Below are 15,637 nucleotides of genomic sequence, written 5' to 3'. Positions count from 1 at the left end.
GCTTCATCCTCGCTGGCTTCCATCAGACTTGGAAAATGCACCACTGTAGCATCTTGGGGGAGGGGGGATTTGCAACCCTGTTTTTATCTGTTCTGTCCTTTGTCTTCTCAGGGAGGAAGGGAATAGGAGCTTCTTTCCCTTGACAGACAGGGAAACTAAGGGAGGGAGGCCGAGTTTCTTTTCCTGCAGCAAATGAATCTGACCAGGCTTGTGGGACCCTAGAGGCGGTCTGGGTGGGGATTTTTTTCTCTGGCCGGCCTCACGGTTGTCCTGGCAACATACACACACATGCTCACCAGAGGCAGGGACCCTCTCCAAAGGTCACCCGAGAAACTGGTGACTGTGGCTGCCTCGGAGGTGGTCACTGGGGTCTGGTCGTGGCATGGGGGGCTACTTCACCCTGTTTGTGCTATCGAACCTTTTGAATTTGGCGATGATATATCACGAAGCCTAAAACAAACAAACAAATCAAAAACCATACCTGCCTGTCTCCTGAGGCTCTGCGTCCACCCCCACCCCACGGGAGATGCTGAGTCAACAGGTCAGAGCTTTAATACTTTCTTTTTTTTTTCTTTTTTTCCCTGTGCCACGCAGCATGCAGGGATCTTAGTTCCCTGACCAGGGATAGAACCCATGCCCCCTGCAGTGGAAGCCCGGAGTCCTAACCACTGGACCGCCAGGGAAGTCCCTGAGCTTTCATACTTTCAGGCAGCATCACCAGTAACTCCACTGTGTCCCTCACTTGTTGACGTCCAACTTTCTTATTGTTCAGATGGAAAAACTGAGGCCCGGGGCAGTGATACACCGGAGGTCTTCTGTGAAGGAGTGGCAGGGGCGGGATGAGAACCCATGTTCCTAGACTGCTGTGTCCCTCCAGTACGTCCCTGCCCTCCAACACAGTTACAGCTTCCAAATCCACATCCCGGGGTGAGCCCAGGGGAGAGAGAAGGTCACCCACAGGGATGTGTTGACGGAGGGAAGCAAAGAAAGGCATGAGAGTAAGCCTCCCAGGCAGCTGGCTCAGAACCTTAGAGCTGGATGGGACCTGAGGGGCCCCCAGGCCGACCACCCATTTTACAGATGAGGGGACTGAGGCACAGAGAGGAGAAGTGGCTTGTTAGTGGCAGAGCTGGGGTTGGAACCAGGCTCCCTTTCTCCGACATAGGCTGAACGTGTTCCCAGCCCTGCTGTTTTAGGCTTGGGGTGGGAGTGAGGAGGCGTGTGTGTGTGTGTGTGTGTGTGTGTGTGCATGTGTGTAGAATACTATTATTGTCCCTAGTCTTCAGATGAGGAAATGGAGGCTCAGAGAGGTTATGTAACTGGCCCAAGGTCACACAGCTCGCAATGCCAAGGGACTCAAAATCCCAGGTCTATCTGATGCCCAAACTCACACTTTTGACCCCTCTCCCTGCTGCCTAAATGTGAAAGTCCACGTCTGTGACCTTCAAGTTTCACTTAGTCTTTGGAATGCAGAGTCTTAAAACAGCGGGGCCAGGAGCTTGGAGGGCATCTTGCCTGCTCCCTTTCACTTGAAAGAAGGGGACATGGAGGCTCCAGGAGGAGCAGGGAACAGCCAGAGGCCCCAGAGGATGGTGTCAGGGTAAGCGGGGGACACTGAAGTTGCCCTTGGTGGAGGAAGGCGGCCCTGAGACAGGCTGGGACCTGGGACCGTTTGCTGCAGTGCTTGCACCTGGACAGACGTCTCCTTGAGCAACGACATACAAAGAAACTATAAGCGACCAAAAATAACCGCGTGCATGCCCAGTTGGGGCAAATTATAGACAACAAGATACAAAAAAGACCAAAAGAACCCAACTGCCACTTCCCAAGAGTCGGGAGCAAAAGCAGGGTAATGGGCACGCCCCCTGCACACAGCACCACCAAAGGGGTGGGCAGACCACCTAAGCCCCCCCTTCGGCCCGACCCCTGGACACACCCCTACCGTCACCCCACAGAAGGAGCCAAGAGCAAAGGAACCTGTTACTTGTTCTCACTCCCCCCTGCTGCAGCAGGAGTCCCAATAAAGCCTTGCCTGAATTTCTTGTATGGCCTCCTATCAATTTCTATTGATTAAGGGGGCCAAGAATTCTGGTCAGAAACAGTCCCAAGGGGCAGCATCACCAAATCCCACTGCCAAGGCCAGTCTGGGCCCAGCAGCATTAGTCCTCGAGGAAGAGGAGGCCAGCCCCTCCTGTGCCTTGCCTCCCGGGCTCCCAGGGTGAGCGAGCTCGCTCTGCCCACAGCAGCATTTCGGAGACTCGAGGCAGCTCTCTCCTCTTCCCACACCCTCTTCCCAGCCTGGGCAGCTCGACCGACCACGCACGTCCCATCCTTCCCCAACGCTGCAAATTCCCGGCGCTGAATTCTTGGCTTTCCCCCCAGATGCAGAGTCAGCTAAAGGAGACTGAAGACCCACTGTCATCTGAGCACCCCAGTAGGTGCACATATTACATCACTTTTCTCGATCTTTATGGGGAGGGGGTGCTGTCACCCGCCCCTTCCCTTCTGCTTGAGAATTTGACCTTTGGTTAACTTTCCAGCTCTGCTCCCCTGGAAACCTGATAGAGGCAGACTGCCCGCTGCATCACTAGGGAAAACTAACCGGTAAACTTGGTCTGGATGGGGAGAACTCTAAATGCTGATGGGGAGGCCCACATTTGGGGTCTTCTTGAGTGTGGTAACCTTTGTTATTGGGTGTCTCCTTTGCAGGGACCCTTGAATCTGGGCCTATGGGTTTGGACAGGAGATCCTGGCTCCTCTGAGGCTTCTAGGGCAGGGCAGCCTTCACGGTAGAGCAACGCCGGCTGGCAGGCTGTGGGTTGCACCCCATGTCTGATGGTAAGCAGGTAAGTGTGGCTACGCTACCCTTAAGAGTCTGAATGTTTAGGAGTAGGTACAGAGAAGACCCCGTGGGCCTTGCAGGGAAACTGAGGCTTAGAGGGGTGAGGCGACGTACTCCAGGTCACCCAGCAGGCTGGACGCCCAGCTTCACCCCCTTCCCCAAGCTCCACGGCGGGGCACCTGCCTCGGGCCGCACGGGGTCCTCGATGCCCACCACGCAGATACAGGTGAGGTCGTTGAGGATGTCATTCTCGTTGTCCCAGTCGGGCTCGGGGCTGCCGGGTAAGTCGCGGTAAGCCACGCAGATGGTGCGGAGCCCGTCGCAGGCCATGGGCTCAATCACCTTCTTCACCATCTCGTCCCGGTCGCGGGGCCGGAAGACCCGGGGCTCACCCGCCCCGTTGAGGATTTTGCAGCACCTGGGGGAGGTGGGAGGGGGCCGGGTAAGGTCCAGCCAAGGGCCCAAAGACCCTCCCTCCGACGGGCTCGGAGCTCACCCCCACCTCCCCAGTGACGGACGTCCCACTGGCCGTGGTTGGTCATCCAGGGCTCATCCAGACCATCTCCCATAATGCTTCAGGGGTGGTCCTGGCCCCTGGGCCCCAGGCAGGGATGAAATCAGGACCAGCCAAAAAGAAATCAGGCGGCCTTGTTGTAATATCTGCCCCAGGCCATTTCAGCAAGAGCAGATCTACTTTGCTCTGTTTCATCTTCACAAGATTTCATCTGAAAAAAATAGTTCCACAGCGAAAATGGTTTTCAGAGGGCATGAAACCTCCGCTAGTGGTTCCTGACCCTGCCTGCGCATCAGGATGGCTTGGGAAAGCACTGAATAAACACCCCCCCCCACCACACTGTGGGCCCCACGCCAGAGGTTCCAATTCAGTTTGTTGGGGGCGAGTCCAGGAATCAGTGTTTTTTTTTTTTAAAAGCTCCCTGGGGCGATTCTATGTGTGACCAGGGTTGAGTCCCCCTCAAGGTACAAATGGGTAAACTGGGGCCCAGAGAGGGGGGCTGACTTGCTTAGTTCTCCAGGCTTACTTCTGGCACCTGGAGTCAGAGGACACCTGCTCACAGTGAAAAGTCACGCCGTCTACCAACTCTACGCTCAGGGAAGTGACGTGAGGGGGCTCTGACAGGGATAATGGGAAGAACTTCCTGATGAGCCAGTGACTTAGGGAGGAGAAGAGGGAGGACTCCCTGCAGAAACCTTTAAGAGGAAACAGTAGCAAAGCCCTGGGGGAGGGCACGTGCAGGCGGTCTTGCTGCGGGGACGTTGGGCACGGCCCTTCCCGTGACCCTGGGCGCCCCCGGCCCCTCCCCGCGGCCTGTGCCTGCGCCCCGCCCCCCGCTCCCGCACCGCTTACTTCTTGAGCACGATCTCCGAAGCGCCCTTGCTGTACATGCGGAAGCTCTCGTCGGGCAGCTTGATTACGGTGCTCATGGACTTGCGCACGGAGTTGAAGGTGTAGACCTTGTACAGCTTCTCCTCCGGCATCTGGCTGCGCACAGACTCGTAGTCCTGCTTCAGGTCCAGCACGAAGCCCAGCAGGCCGCACTCTGTTTTGTTGCCCACCTGCTTGGGCAGGGCGCCCTCCTTCTCCGGGGGCTGCGGGGAGAGGCGGGGTGCTCACCGGGCTGCCGCTTGCCTGTGGGTGGGGCCATCCCTCCCCCCCACCTTAGGCTTCTGCGTCCCAGACCCAATCCGGGCTCTGTTTGAAGGGAATTAAGCAAGATCAGCTGTTTAAAAATTATGAACTATGTCAAACATAAACCTGTGACCGAATGATAAAAATATTTGTGCCCAGACCCTCCAGTTCTGGAGAACCTTAGTTCTAGGCCATGTTTGCTTCAGATTTTTCTTTTTTAAGAAGTAAAGCCTAACAGATAAAGTTGAACCCCCCTATATACCCCTCCGCATCTGCACAACGCACCCCTTGTCCCAGAAAGAAACTCTAACTTAAATTTGGCATTAATCCTTGCCCTGTGTGTTTTAACTTTTTATTTCGAGATAGTGCTAGTTTCACAGGCAATAAAAAATAACACAGAGAGATGTCATACATCCTTCATCCCGTTTCCCCCAGTGCTCACTTCCTGTATGGCTGCAGCACAATGTCACAACCAAGATGCTGACACTGATACAATCTAACCCGCTGGATTCAGATTTCACCAGTTTTAGTGTACTCCTGTGTGTGTGTGTGTGTGTGTGTGTGTGTGTGTTTAGTTCTGAGCAATGGCATCCCATGTAGATTCCTGTGACAACCGTCATCAAGACACACAACAGTTTATCACAGCACTCCCTGTGCCACCCTTATGTGACTGCAGTCACCTCCCTCTCTTCCCCGTCCCTGCCCCTGGCAACCACTAAGCTGTTCTCCAGCCCCATGATTCTGTCATTTTGAGCATGTTATATAAATGGAATCATACAGTATGTAACCTTCGGAGACGGGCTTCTTTTCACTCAGCACAATCCCCTGGCAATGCAGACAAGCTGTCGCGTGTGTCAGGAGCGCGTTCCTTTGCATGACTGGGTAGTATTCTGTGCTCTGGATGCAATGTCCCTTGTGACTTCAGTTGAGGTTGAACCAAATGCAACTGCTATTTTGGTACGTCACAATGGCCAGCCATTGGCAATTTCATGTAGTTTGACCTAACGTACATATGTGCAGCACTGTTTTGCATGTTGAAAACGTCATGTAAGGAGGCTGTACATATTCTTCCGTAGCTTGCTTCACTCATGGAACGTTCAATTTTTGAGAGTCATCCCCATTCACAGCGTTAGTTCGTTTCTTTTTAACTGGACACCACAGCCCCTGCCCTGAGCCTCAGTCAAACCACCGACCACATCTCCCCAGCGCCTCTCACTTCTTCGTGCGGCTGCCCGAACACAAGCTGTTTCATGCCTCTGTGCCTTCACCCCTGCTTCCTCCTTCCCTGCCAGGCAAACTCCTCCTTGCCCTTTAAGGACCAGCACAGATATTTCCTTGTCTTTGAGAATTGCTTTGTGGGTTTGTCACCCCGAGTAGGAGTTGCTGTATTCTTTCCCCCCTGGGTTCTCAGGGCAGCACAGAGCCCGGCACACAGTAGGCATTTGCTCATTGTTTGCTGGATCGCTCAACGCAGGCCAGTCTGGGGTGCGGGAGGCACAGGCGAATAGGTGAGAACGAGACGCCTCCACGTGGGCGCTAATGGTGGGACTGGCAGGCGGCTGAGGGAAGTTCATAAGGCAGGTAAACTCACCTCCCGTGGGCAGCCGCCACACGTGCGTACACACACTCAGACCACTGGTATAAAATTAACGTGCAGTGACTCAGGTGGAGCTGGCTTTGGGAGTGGTAAAAGCCACCATGGATAAACCCAAAGACCAGAGAGATACTGAAGAGGAATAATACCCATGAGCATTCTGTGTCCCCCGACCCCGCCATGAGGGGCCCTTTGTGGGTCTCAGGCCAGCCTTGCACAGGAACCCTTCGTGTTGTTCCAAAGAGCAGCAGGCAAGAAGAAGACGGAGTCTAGAAGAAGCTGCATGGACTGGCTGTGAGGGGGGCAGGATGGCAATAGGATATGTCCCTGGCCAACTGCCCCATCCACAGTTAGGAGCAGACCCGAGCCCTGTCGGGTCATGGGCATTGACCTAGGCGTACATACCCTTAGACCCTAAGCTCTTGTCCTCAGTTTCCCCATCTGTAAAATGGAGAGGCTCTAGCAGATGATTTCTAGCTGAGAGAAAAGTCAACCCACTCCTTCAAGTGGATGGTGGATGGCGGTGAAGGATGGTAGAACAAGGCAGAGCTGCCGGTCCCTCAGAGGGCGTCTGGGGGCCACGGGTCAAGCCTTAGAACACCCTCCCTGCTCCATGCCATGTTCAACTATGTCCAGGCATCATGGGCCTTGGAAGCCTCCCCACACCGAAGCTCTTCGGTGGGATTTGATCTGGAAGCAGAGGAATCTGACTGTTTCCCCTTTCTGATGTTTGGGAAAAGAAATTCAAAGTACGCCCCTTAGTCTCTGCAGTATGCAGTTATGTTGTGTTTTTAAAATTTATATATTTATTTACTTATCATTTTTTTTTACAATTTTATAATTAACCTTCTGGTGATTTCCAGGGTTTTATGTATCTTCCAAAACAGTTTTTTCCCCCTCCACTAATGAAAGAAGATGATGACACGGAGGACTGAAATAAAAATGCCTAATTACTTATTTGCCCAAGAGAGCTAAGCAGTTATGCCTGTGAAACAGGCAGCATTTTATTACCCTCTGTGAGATATTTTAATTTTCCCCTAAAAGGATTTCAAACAATCTATGGTTGCAAATGGCAGAGCTGCCTCCTCCATAATTCAATTTGTTACCATGAACTTGAGCTCTAAAGTCGCCTACGTGCATTATTAAGAAGTAGGGACTCGTCCCTTTTCTCTTTTGGCTTTTTTTAATCTTGACAAACCCAGAGGTTTTACTATTGCTGTAGACTTTCCATGAGGCTTGCTCTCCAGGGCTCTAATTCTGTAAGGGAGGTAAGGCGTTGGTTTTGAGGGGCAGGAAGCAGGCCCGGGGGGGGAAGTGATTTGCTCCTCATCACAGACCTGCAGGGGGGCAGGCCTGGGGCTCCCCCCAATTCCCCTGATTCCTAGCACCACACCGTATCCAGCACATTTCCCTGTATGGGCACTAAGCCCTTTGGGAGTGCTGGGTGCAGCTATGGGTGTAACTTTGAGAGGACAATTCATGCTCCTGTTCTGGGATGCTTGGGGGTCACTAGAGCTAAGACCAAGGAATGATGACTTGAAGAGTGACAAGTTATAAATAACATCTGCAAAAATGAGATGAAAAGAAACATAGCAGGTACTGCCTCACACTCATGAGGATGCCCATTACCCAAAACAAAACAGAAAACAAGTGCTGGCGAGGATGTGGAGAAATTGGAACCCTTGTGCACTGTTGGTGGGAATGTAAGATGGTGCAGCTACTGTGGAAACCAGTGTGGAGGTTCCTCAAAAAACTGCACATAGAATTATCACATGATCCAGCAATTTTTACTTCTGGGTATATACCCAAAAGAATTGAAAGCAAGAGACTTGAGAAGATATTTGTACACCCGTGTTCACAGCAGGATTATTCACAGTAGCAAAAAGGTGGACGCAACCCAAGTGTCCACTGACAGATGAAGAGATAAGCAAAACGTGATCTACACATACAGTGGAATATTATTCAGCCTTAAAAAGGAAGGAAATTCTGACCCATGTTACAACATGGATGAACCTTGAGGACATTATGCTAAGTGAAATAAGCCAGACAAAACAGGACGGATACTGTGTGATTCCACTTACACGAGGTCCCTTGAGTAGTCAAATTTATAGACACAGAAAGTAGAAGGGTGGGCGCCAGGGGCTGGGGGAGGGGGGAGGAGTTAGTGTCTAATGGGGACAGAGCTGCACTTGGGGAAGATGAACCGTTCTGGAGATGGGTGGTGCTGATGGTTGTACATGTGAATGTACTTGATGACACTGAACTGTACACTAAAACGGCTAAGATGATAAATTTTACGTTATGTGTATTTTACTACAATATTAAAACATCCTCAACACCCCGTCCTCCCTGTGCCCCCAAACGCGGCAACCACTGCTCGGTAAATCGCAGCAAATGCCGTAGGATGCTGATTGTGAGAGCGCATGAGAAAATGACTTTCTGCTTGCTGGCTGTCTCTGGTGGCCTAGCCCCCTCCCCTTCCCCCCTTGAGGACAGGCACCGGCAGACGAGCCTCCCCGATGCCCAGATGGACCACCAGGCAGCCTCAGCAGCTGCGGCAGTGACCTCGCTAGCTCTTTACCAAGCTCTGCACGTGCGTCCTCGGTTGCATCCTCATGGCTCCCCAGGGGTCGGGCTGTTATTATTCCCATGTGCACAGGGAGGCCTGGAGAAACCAGGTCACACAGCTAGTACGTGGCCGAGCTAGGATTTGACCCCAGCTGTTCTCAGCTCTGAGCCCACACAGCACACGCCCTGCCTCTCTTCACTAACATTTGAGATGGTTGTTTAACGAGGTAACTGGTGGGTGATTGGTTTAGAGCCCATGGTCGGGGGTGCGGGGGAGGGCTGTCTTGCTTATCTCTACTTCCCACTTGGGGTAATTAATGAATGTGCGTTGAATGAATAAATGAATAATTTGGTGTCTGTGGGTGTGGAGAGCTGCTGATGGGAGGCCAGGGGGGATGGGATTTTGTCAGAATTTTGGCCTCCGGAATTGTCATCTGAGGGTCTGCCTCCCCAGGAGCCTCTCAGGTGCTGGGCCTCGAGGAGCAGCAGGGGGCAGAATCGTGGACTTTCCCCAGAGACTGCAAAGGCTTAGGGCGGGGTGTGTGTCCCGAACAGCTGGGACAGGCTGAAACGCCCTGGGGAGACACACGCTGGAGAGCAGGTTTCCTGGGGACCTTCCCGAGCTTGCCCATGCACTGTGCATGTGTGTGCATGTGGTGTGTGTGTGCTGTGTGTAGTGCAGTGTGTGGTATGTGCATGTGGCGTGCGTGTGTATATTTGTGCATATACCTGTGTGATTTGCGTGTAGAGTATTGTGTGGTGAGTGTATGTGCTGTGTGTGCGCGTGTGTGTGTGGTATAGTGTGTGTGGGCTGTGTGTTTTGTGTCACGTGCACAGGGTGAGAAGGTGGGATATAGGGATTAACAGTGCTGGTAAAAATCAGAATTCCCCATTCAGGGTTATGTGCTTTAAACTGTTCTCCTAGGGATGGTGTTTGCAAAAACAAACAAACAAACAAAACCAAACAGAACCAAAACAGCTGCTGAATCCAACACAAAGGCCCCTGTCGCTTCACAGACCAGAACGAAGGGCCGCCCCACCTCCCCATCTTAAGGCCCTGCTAAGCCACTTCCAGGGGCTTCTGTGCCCTCTGGAGCCCCTGCCTTGGCCAGAGCCCCTCGCAGAGCTGGCTTGACTCAGGGGGTTCGAGGTTCATTGGAATATTTAGTTGCACCCTGGGTTTGGAGCCGTCTGAGTTCAAGGGCTGACTGCTTCCCAGAGTCACCTCCCCACTCTCCCCTCCTCTCAGGAGCTCTAGGTCTAAGATTTGTGTGAAATACAATCGAGCAGATCCTTCCTGCCTTTGGGGGTCCTGGGGGCTGTCTGTGGATGAAGCCACCTCAGTTTGGGAACGGGGTAGACTGAAGACCTGGAGTTTCTAACGAGGTGAAGTGTGGCTCATTTATTCAGGAAAACCATCCTTCCAGGCAGATCCTCCCTGCTCCTTCTTCCAGAACCACTTCAGGAACTCCAAGGAGATTTGTTTTTCTTTCAGTAGCTCATGTTTCCAGAACATACGCCATAAACTTCCAACAATTCGGCTCCACAAGTGCCCATCTTCATTTTAATAATTCAAATGTTAACTGTAGTGTCAACCTACGTTAAAAGAGGTCTCATAAAATATAAACTGAAAGTCCGCTTGGGTGGTTTCAGCACACAGAATAAACGTGGGTGGAAAAGGAGAATGTTTCCCCAAGAAAGCTCCGTGCCTCTAAAGTCTGAGGAGGAGCTATTTCCATTTGAAAGCTCAGCTGCAGCTCAAGAAGCAGCAGGGCTACAAGAAGAAGAAGCTAGCAAAAGTCTTGACGTTCAAAGAGTCGGAAGCGACAAGGCAAATCTGAGGGTGTGCCAGGATTTCTGAGCTGAGGAAGCAATTTCTGACTACAAGATGATTCATGTAGCTTCCCTCAGAGGGCAAGTTTCATTCCTAATGATTAGAAATAGGAGTGGAAAGAAGAAAGTTCTGCCATCCGCAGAAGGGATGGGGCATGGGGCTGAGGCTGGCCCTCTGAGAGTCGCGTCCTGGGTCACTTTTTCTGGCCTTCCCGCTGGCAGCCTTGGCTCTCACACCACCCTCCACCCGTGCCTGGCTGGTTCTGGGCACTGTGATGGGAAAGCCTACTAAGGGCTTATCTGCTGCCACCCACCTCCCCCTCAGCCTTCTCAGCCTCGCCTCTCATACCCGTGGCCCTGGGAAAGGTCCAGGCCACAGACCACCACATCTCCTGAGAGGTCTCTGGGCTTTGGCAGGCTGTGGCCCTGCCTGGAATGACCTTGCTCCCTCGCCCGCTGGGTAAACTCCTCCAGAGTTCTCGGGACTCAGCTCTGTCACTTGGTGTCAGGAGCAGCCCTGGGCAGGTTACTCGATATTTCTGCAGCTCTGTTTTCTTAGCTGCAAGACGGGAATTGTCCTATTTGCCTTGATTACCTGGAAGGGATGTGGAGGGTCAAACTAGACAGTGGCTGGCAAAGCAAACTACAGAGGGTAAGGCTCAGAAATAATAATAGAAGTGATAAGAGTAACAACTGGAGCGGTCTGAGCGCTTGCTACGTGTCCAGCACTGTGCTGACAGCCACACATACACCTTCTCATCTGATCTCAGAGCAGCCCTGGAACTGCCTCAAGGCAAAGGTGCAGCCAGAGGACTTGGAGAAGGAGTGGTGGTGAGCTGTGCAGGCTCTGGACTGGACAGACCTGGATGTGAACCCTGGCTCAGCCTCTCATCTGCTCTGGGGCTCTGGGCATGTTCTTTAACTTCTCCCAGCAACAGTGTCCTTATCTATGAATTGGAGATGTGATGTCACCTACTTCATGGGGTCCTCATACAAGGCAACATGGGTTAAGCACTCAGCAATAAGTCTGGCTAAGTGAATATTAGTGATTATGATTCATTGTATACTCATTTTACAGATTGGAAAACAGAGGCTTGAAGAGGTTAGTTAACTTGCTCAGGGTCACATGGGTGGTAAGTGCTGCAGCTGAAGTTTGAATCTTGGTCTGTCAGACTTCAGAGCCAAAGCTCCTAACCTCTGCTTACTGGACTGGGTGTCAGGACGTCTGGATTCTAACTCCACTAACCCACAGGGTGACTTGGCCCAAGTCCTCTCTCCCATTTCTGGGCCTCAGAGTAAAGCAAGGGGGCTGGACCAGGTGGTCCTTAAGGTCCGCGGATCCATGTAGATTATACCTACACAACCTACCCCTGCAAATACTCATCTAGTTTAAAAAAAAATCTTTTAGAACAACAGGCACTAGCTAATTTGGAAGTCTCCGGATCAATGCAGACTAGAGAGTTGAGGGCAGTTTCAGAATAGATTCGCTCGGCATGCTGGAGGTACCAAGAGAGCACTGGTATTAGCCGTGGGACTGGGACCAAGGCCAACTACTACTTCTTGCTGTCACAAGAATAGGAAAGTAGAACATAGAGGTAGCCCTGTCCTGAGCCTCTTATCAATTCATATTCATCCATCCACCACCCACATATTCATCCGTCTGTCTACTCTTCCATTTACTCATCCATCCATCCATCCATCCATCCACCTACCCACCCATCTCTCCATCCATGCCCCACCCATCTCTCCATCCATGCCCCACCCACCCATCCAACCCTCTCCCTACCTAGTCTTCATCTCACTGATACATATCTATAAATTTATTCACCAGTCAATTCACTGACCTCACCCGCCCAACCAGTACTTCCCAAGAGCCTATGCTGGGGGGGAGCAGAGATAACTCAGCTGTGTCTCTCCCTCTCGAAGAGCACACAGCCTGCATCAGACTGCAAGAAGACACAGAAGAATCGGCACCCTCGTGCAGGGGGAAATACAGCCTTGCCCATGGTCTGTTTCCCAGGCCAAGCTCATTTCCCAACCAAAGCTTATGGGTAGCGTGGGGACATTGCGTGCCTCTCCTGCCCGACTCCTCTTGCATGGTAAGGATGTTTTGCAGTCTAGATTTCCCAGACTGGTCTGGAGGGTGGCTGGACTTCCACCCTCAACTGAGCAGCCTGTGACTCTTCTCAAAATTCCTCTAGGCCTAGAAGGGCAGTCCCTGGGAGCCCCTTCTCCCAATATGGCTGACAGCCCTGGCTGTGAATCGGACCCTCTAGACTCCACGCCTTCCTTCCTGAGACCAACCAATACTAAAGATGCTGCAGGATTGGTTTCAAGGACCAAGAACCGAATCTGGACACCCTACTCAACAGCTGGCTTTAGGGTATCTATAAGTTGGCTTTGCCACTAATTGGTTGTGTAACTTTGGGCAAGACCCTTTCCCTCTGTAGCCCTGATGCCTCTGCTGTCTATTCGTTTATTGATTAACCTCTGCCTGGTTACCAAGGGATGATTTTACTGCTGACGAACAACCATGCTAATCACCCTGAGCGCTGAATATGTGCCAGGCCTTGTGCTAAGCACTTTCCACTTACTAACTCATTTCATCCTCACAGTAATCCTATCATCTCCCCCAGGAAACTGAGGCACAGAGAGGTTAAGTAACTTGTTTACAGTCACACAGCTAGTGAGGGATTTGAACCCAGGCCGTCTGGCTCCAGAGTGTGAGCTTTAACTACCACCCAGACATACCAGGGGCCTCTGCTGTCCCTTCCACATTGACGGCCATCAGCGCCCAGCAAAGAGAACCGTGTGGCCAGGGTTCTTTCAGGGAAGCCCCAGAAAGAAAGGCACAAGGGTTCTAGGATGCCAGGGTTCAAGGCACAGAAGGGGACACTGGTGCCCGAGAGGTAAGTGACTTGGCCTGTTTACAAACCGAGGGTCCCGGTTCCCAGGTCCTTGAGCTCTTTCCAGGCTTGGCAGACACACTTTTCCCCAAGGCGGGCTGACGGACCCCTGTCCTTTAAGCCACCTGGATACAGCCTCAGTCACCGACATCTGGAAATGAATTTGAGCTGTGCCACCGGTGCTGTGAAGCTGCCTAATTGAGCCTTATCGCTGCAAAGATGTTTCGCAGCCCTCCTGGCAGATCCGAGAACTCCTTTTCGACTGTAATTGCATAATATACATCTCAATTCAAGCCCATCTTGCAGGGCTCTGCCCACACAGCCACCCCCATCACCAGAAGCCTATTCTGGGAATTGCCCCACTCCCCTCTCTGCGGGACGAGATCATTAACAGCATCTCAGTTATTTTAGGAAGGCCTGGGGAACAGAATAAAGCATCGTCAACCTCCCTTGATTCCCAAATCGGGGCTGGGAGGTAGGGGATGGGGTGGGGTGGGGAGAAGACAAAAACGCCGTCTTTTCTGGCATTCCCCCGCCCCGCGCTCCTGCCGCCCCCAGCATCCTCTATCATCCATCTGCACGCTTTCTCCCGACCTACTTTCTCCTTCTGTCAGTGCTGCCTCCCCAGCCTGCAGCTCAGGGCTGATGCAGGAGTACCTGCTCAACCACAGGGGCGGGTGCAGTCCTTGCAGCCCCAGTGTCCCGTACCCCCCACCAGCCTTTGGCCCTTTGCCGCTGACTCGTGCTCTTCTCCCAGACTTGATAAAGCTTCTGGCACTCCCGCCACCCAGCCTGATCCTGAAGGTTCAGGCCGGCTCAGGAGCCGAAGGAGAGGTCAGGGCTAGGGCACGTTGGCGGGGTAAGCAGGAAAGCTCAGCTGCTCACCCAGATGCTCACACTGTAGAAATGGGCTCTGGATGGACAAGTTTGTATTTCTCTTCATTCGAATACTGGTTAATCACCAAAAGGCAACCTATGCTTCTAACCCAATCAGGGATTCTAGCATGATGCGTCCAGGCAGCTGAACTGAGACAGGAATATGAGAGTTTTTCTTAACAAAACGAGTACTACCACTACTATTACTGACAACAATGTCGTCGCCAGTGGTAGATTGTGTAAATGGCCACAATTAGTACCCTCTCTGAATCCACACCCTTTACAATGTGACTTTGAAGTTCCTCCCATTAGAGATGGAGTCTATTTCCCTGCTGCTTGAATCTGGACAGGCCTCTCGACTTGTGTTGGCCAACAGGATGCGGCAAAATGACAACGTGAAGAGCCCAGATTAGCCTGCTGGAGGAGGGGGACCACACAGAGCAGAGACGAACCGTCCCAGCCGAGGTCATCCCAGATCAGCCTAGAGTCCTGCCAAGATCAGCAGAGTTGTGGATGTGATCCACCTCAGACACACGAGGACATGGTCCCCCAGTTGAGCCCAGCCTGAACTCCTGACTCACAGAAATGAGAGCTAGATACACAGCCTGGTTTTCAGCCACTACATTTTGGAGTAGTTATACAGCAGAAGCTAACTAATAAAAAGACTATTTTTTTGGTAGGGAGGGCAATGACAGGGTCTAAAAAACACAATTAACAACAATCTTCTTTTTTGTGTCATGCGAACAGCACAGCTAAGTCAAAGAGAAACAGGCTGCTTACTATCTGACCACCCAAAACCCATCAGTAGGGTTTAGAATTATGCATCACACTGCTTAGCCTGCCCAGTACTTCTGTATCGCCCCCGGACGCTCCTCCCTCTGGTGGAGGCTGCACCACTTACCAGAATCTTGGTGGTGTAGGCGCTGTTGATGGCAATGGCGTTGACCAGCAGCTCCATGGTTTTGGCGTTGATGGAGCTGGGGTCGGGGACCTCCTTGTAATGGACGTCGCCCACGTAAACCTGCACCACCGTCATGCGATTGGTGGTGAGTGTGCCCGTCTTGTCCGAGCAGATGGCCGTGGCATTGCCCATGGTCTCACAGGCGTCCAGGTGGCGGACCAGGTTGTTGTCCTTCATCATTTTCTGGGGGAAGGGGCAGGTGAGATGGCAACAGTGAGGAGAGGGAGCTGGGAGGCAGGGTCACGGTGTAAACGCGCAGGAAATGAGGCAGAGCTGCCCCTTTGCTTCACACATGTGCGAAGGATCTTGCTGGCTACAGCCCCTGTCATCTGGACTCCTTTTCTGTGTGCAGCCCTTTCTCTCTCTCTCTTTTTCGTTTCTTTTAAATTATTTGAGGCATTTAAAAGAG

The 15,637-nt window shown here is 52.3% G+C and overlaps 1 protein-coding gene across 13 annotated transcripts in view; it reads right to left on the bottom strand.

Moving 5' to 3' along the window:
* The window catches only part of ATP2B2 (ATPase plasma membrane Ca2+ transporting 2), a 158,967-nt gene that overhangs the window by 26,598 nt on the left and 116,732 nt on the right, over positions 1-15,637 (bottom strand). For all 13 annotated transcript variants that reach the window (XM_027093841.1, XM_027093839.1, XM_027093837.1 and 10 more), the window contains 3 exons: positions 15,169-15,411; positions 4,209-4,450; positions 3,026-3,260 (listed from right to left, as the gene is read on the bottom strand). In XM_027093841.1, the coding sequence (XP_026949642.1) occupies positions 3,026-3,260; positions 4,209-4,450; positions 15,169-15,411 (720 nt within the window). The remainder of the gene's footprint in view (positions 1-3,025; positions 3,261-4,208; positions 4,451-15,168; positions 15,412-15,637) is intronic.

The sequence above is a fragment of the Aethalodelphis obliquidens genome, unplaced genomic scaffold, assembly GCF_003676395.1.
Source record: "Aethalodelphis obliquidens isolate GAN/ISIS:26980383/991018 unplaced genomic scaffold, ASM367639v1 scaffold86, whole genome shotgun sequence".
Classification (NCBI taxonomy): domain Eukaryota; kingdom Metazoa; phylum Chordata; class Mammalia; order Artiodactyla; family Delphinidae; genus Aethalodelphis; species Aethalodelphis obliquidens.
The sequence above is the reverse complement of the archived record's forward strand: the minus strand, read 5'-3'. Positions and strand labels throughout refer to the sequence as shown.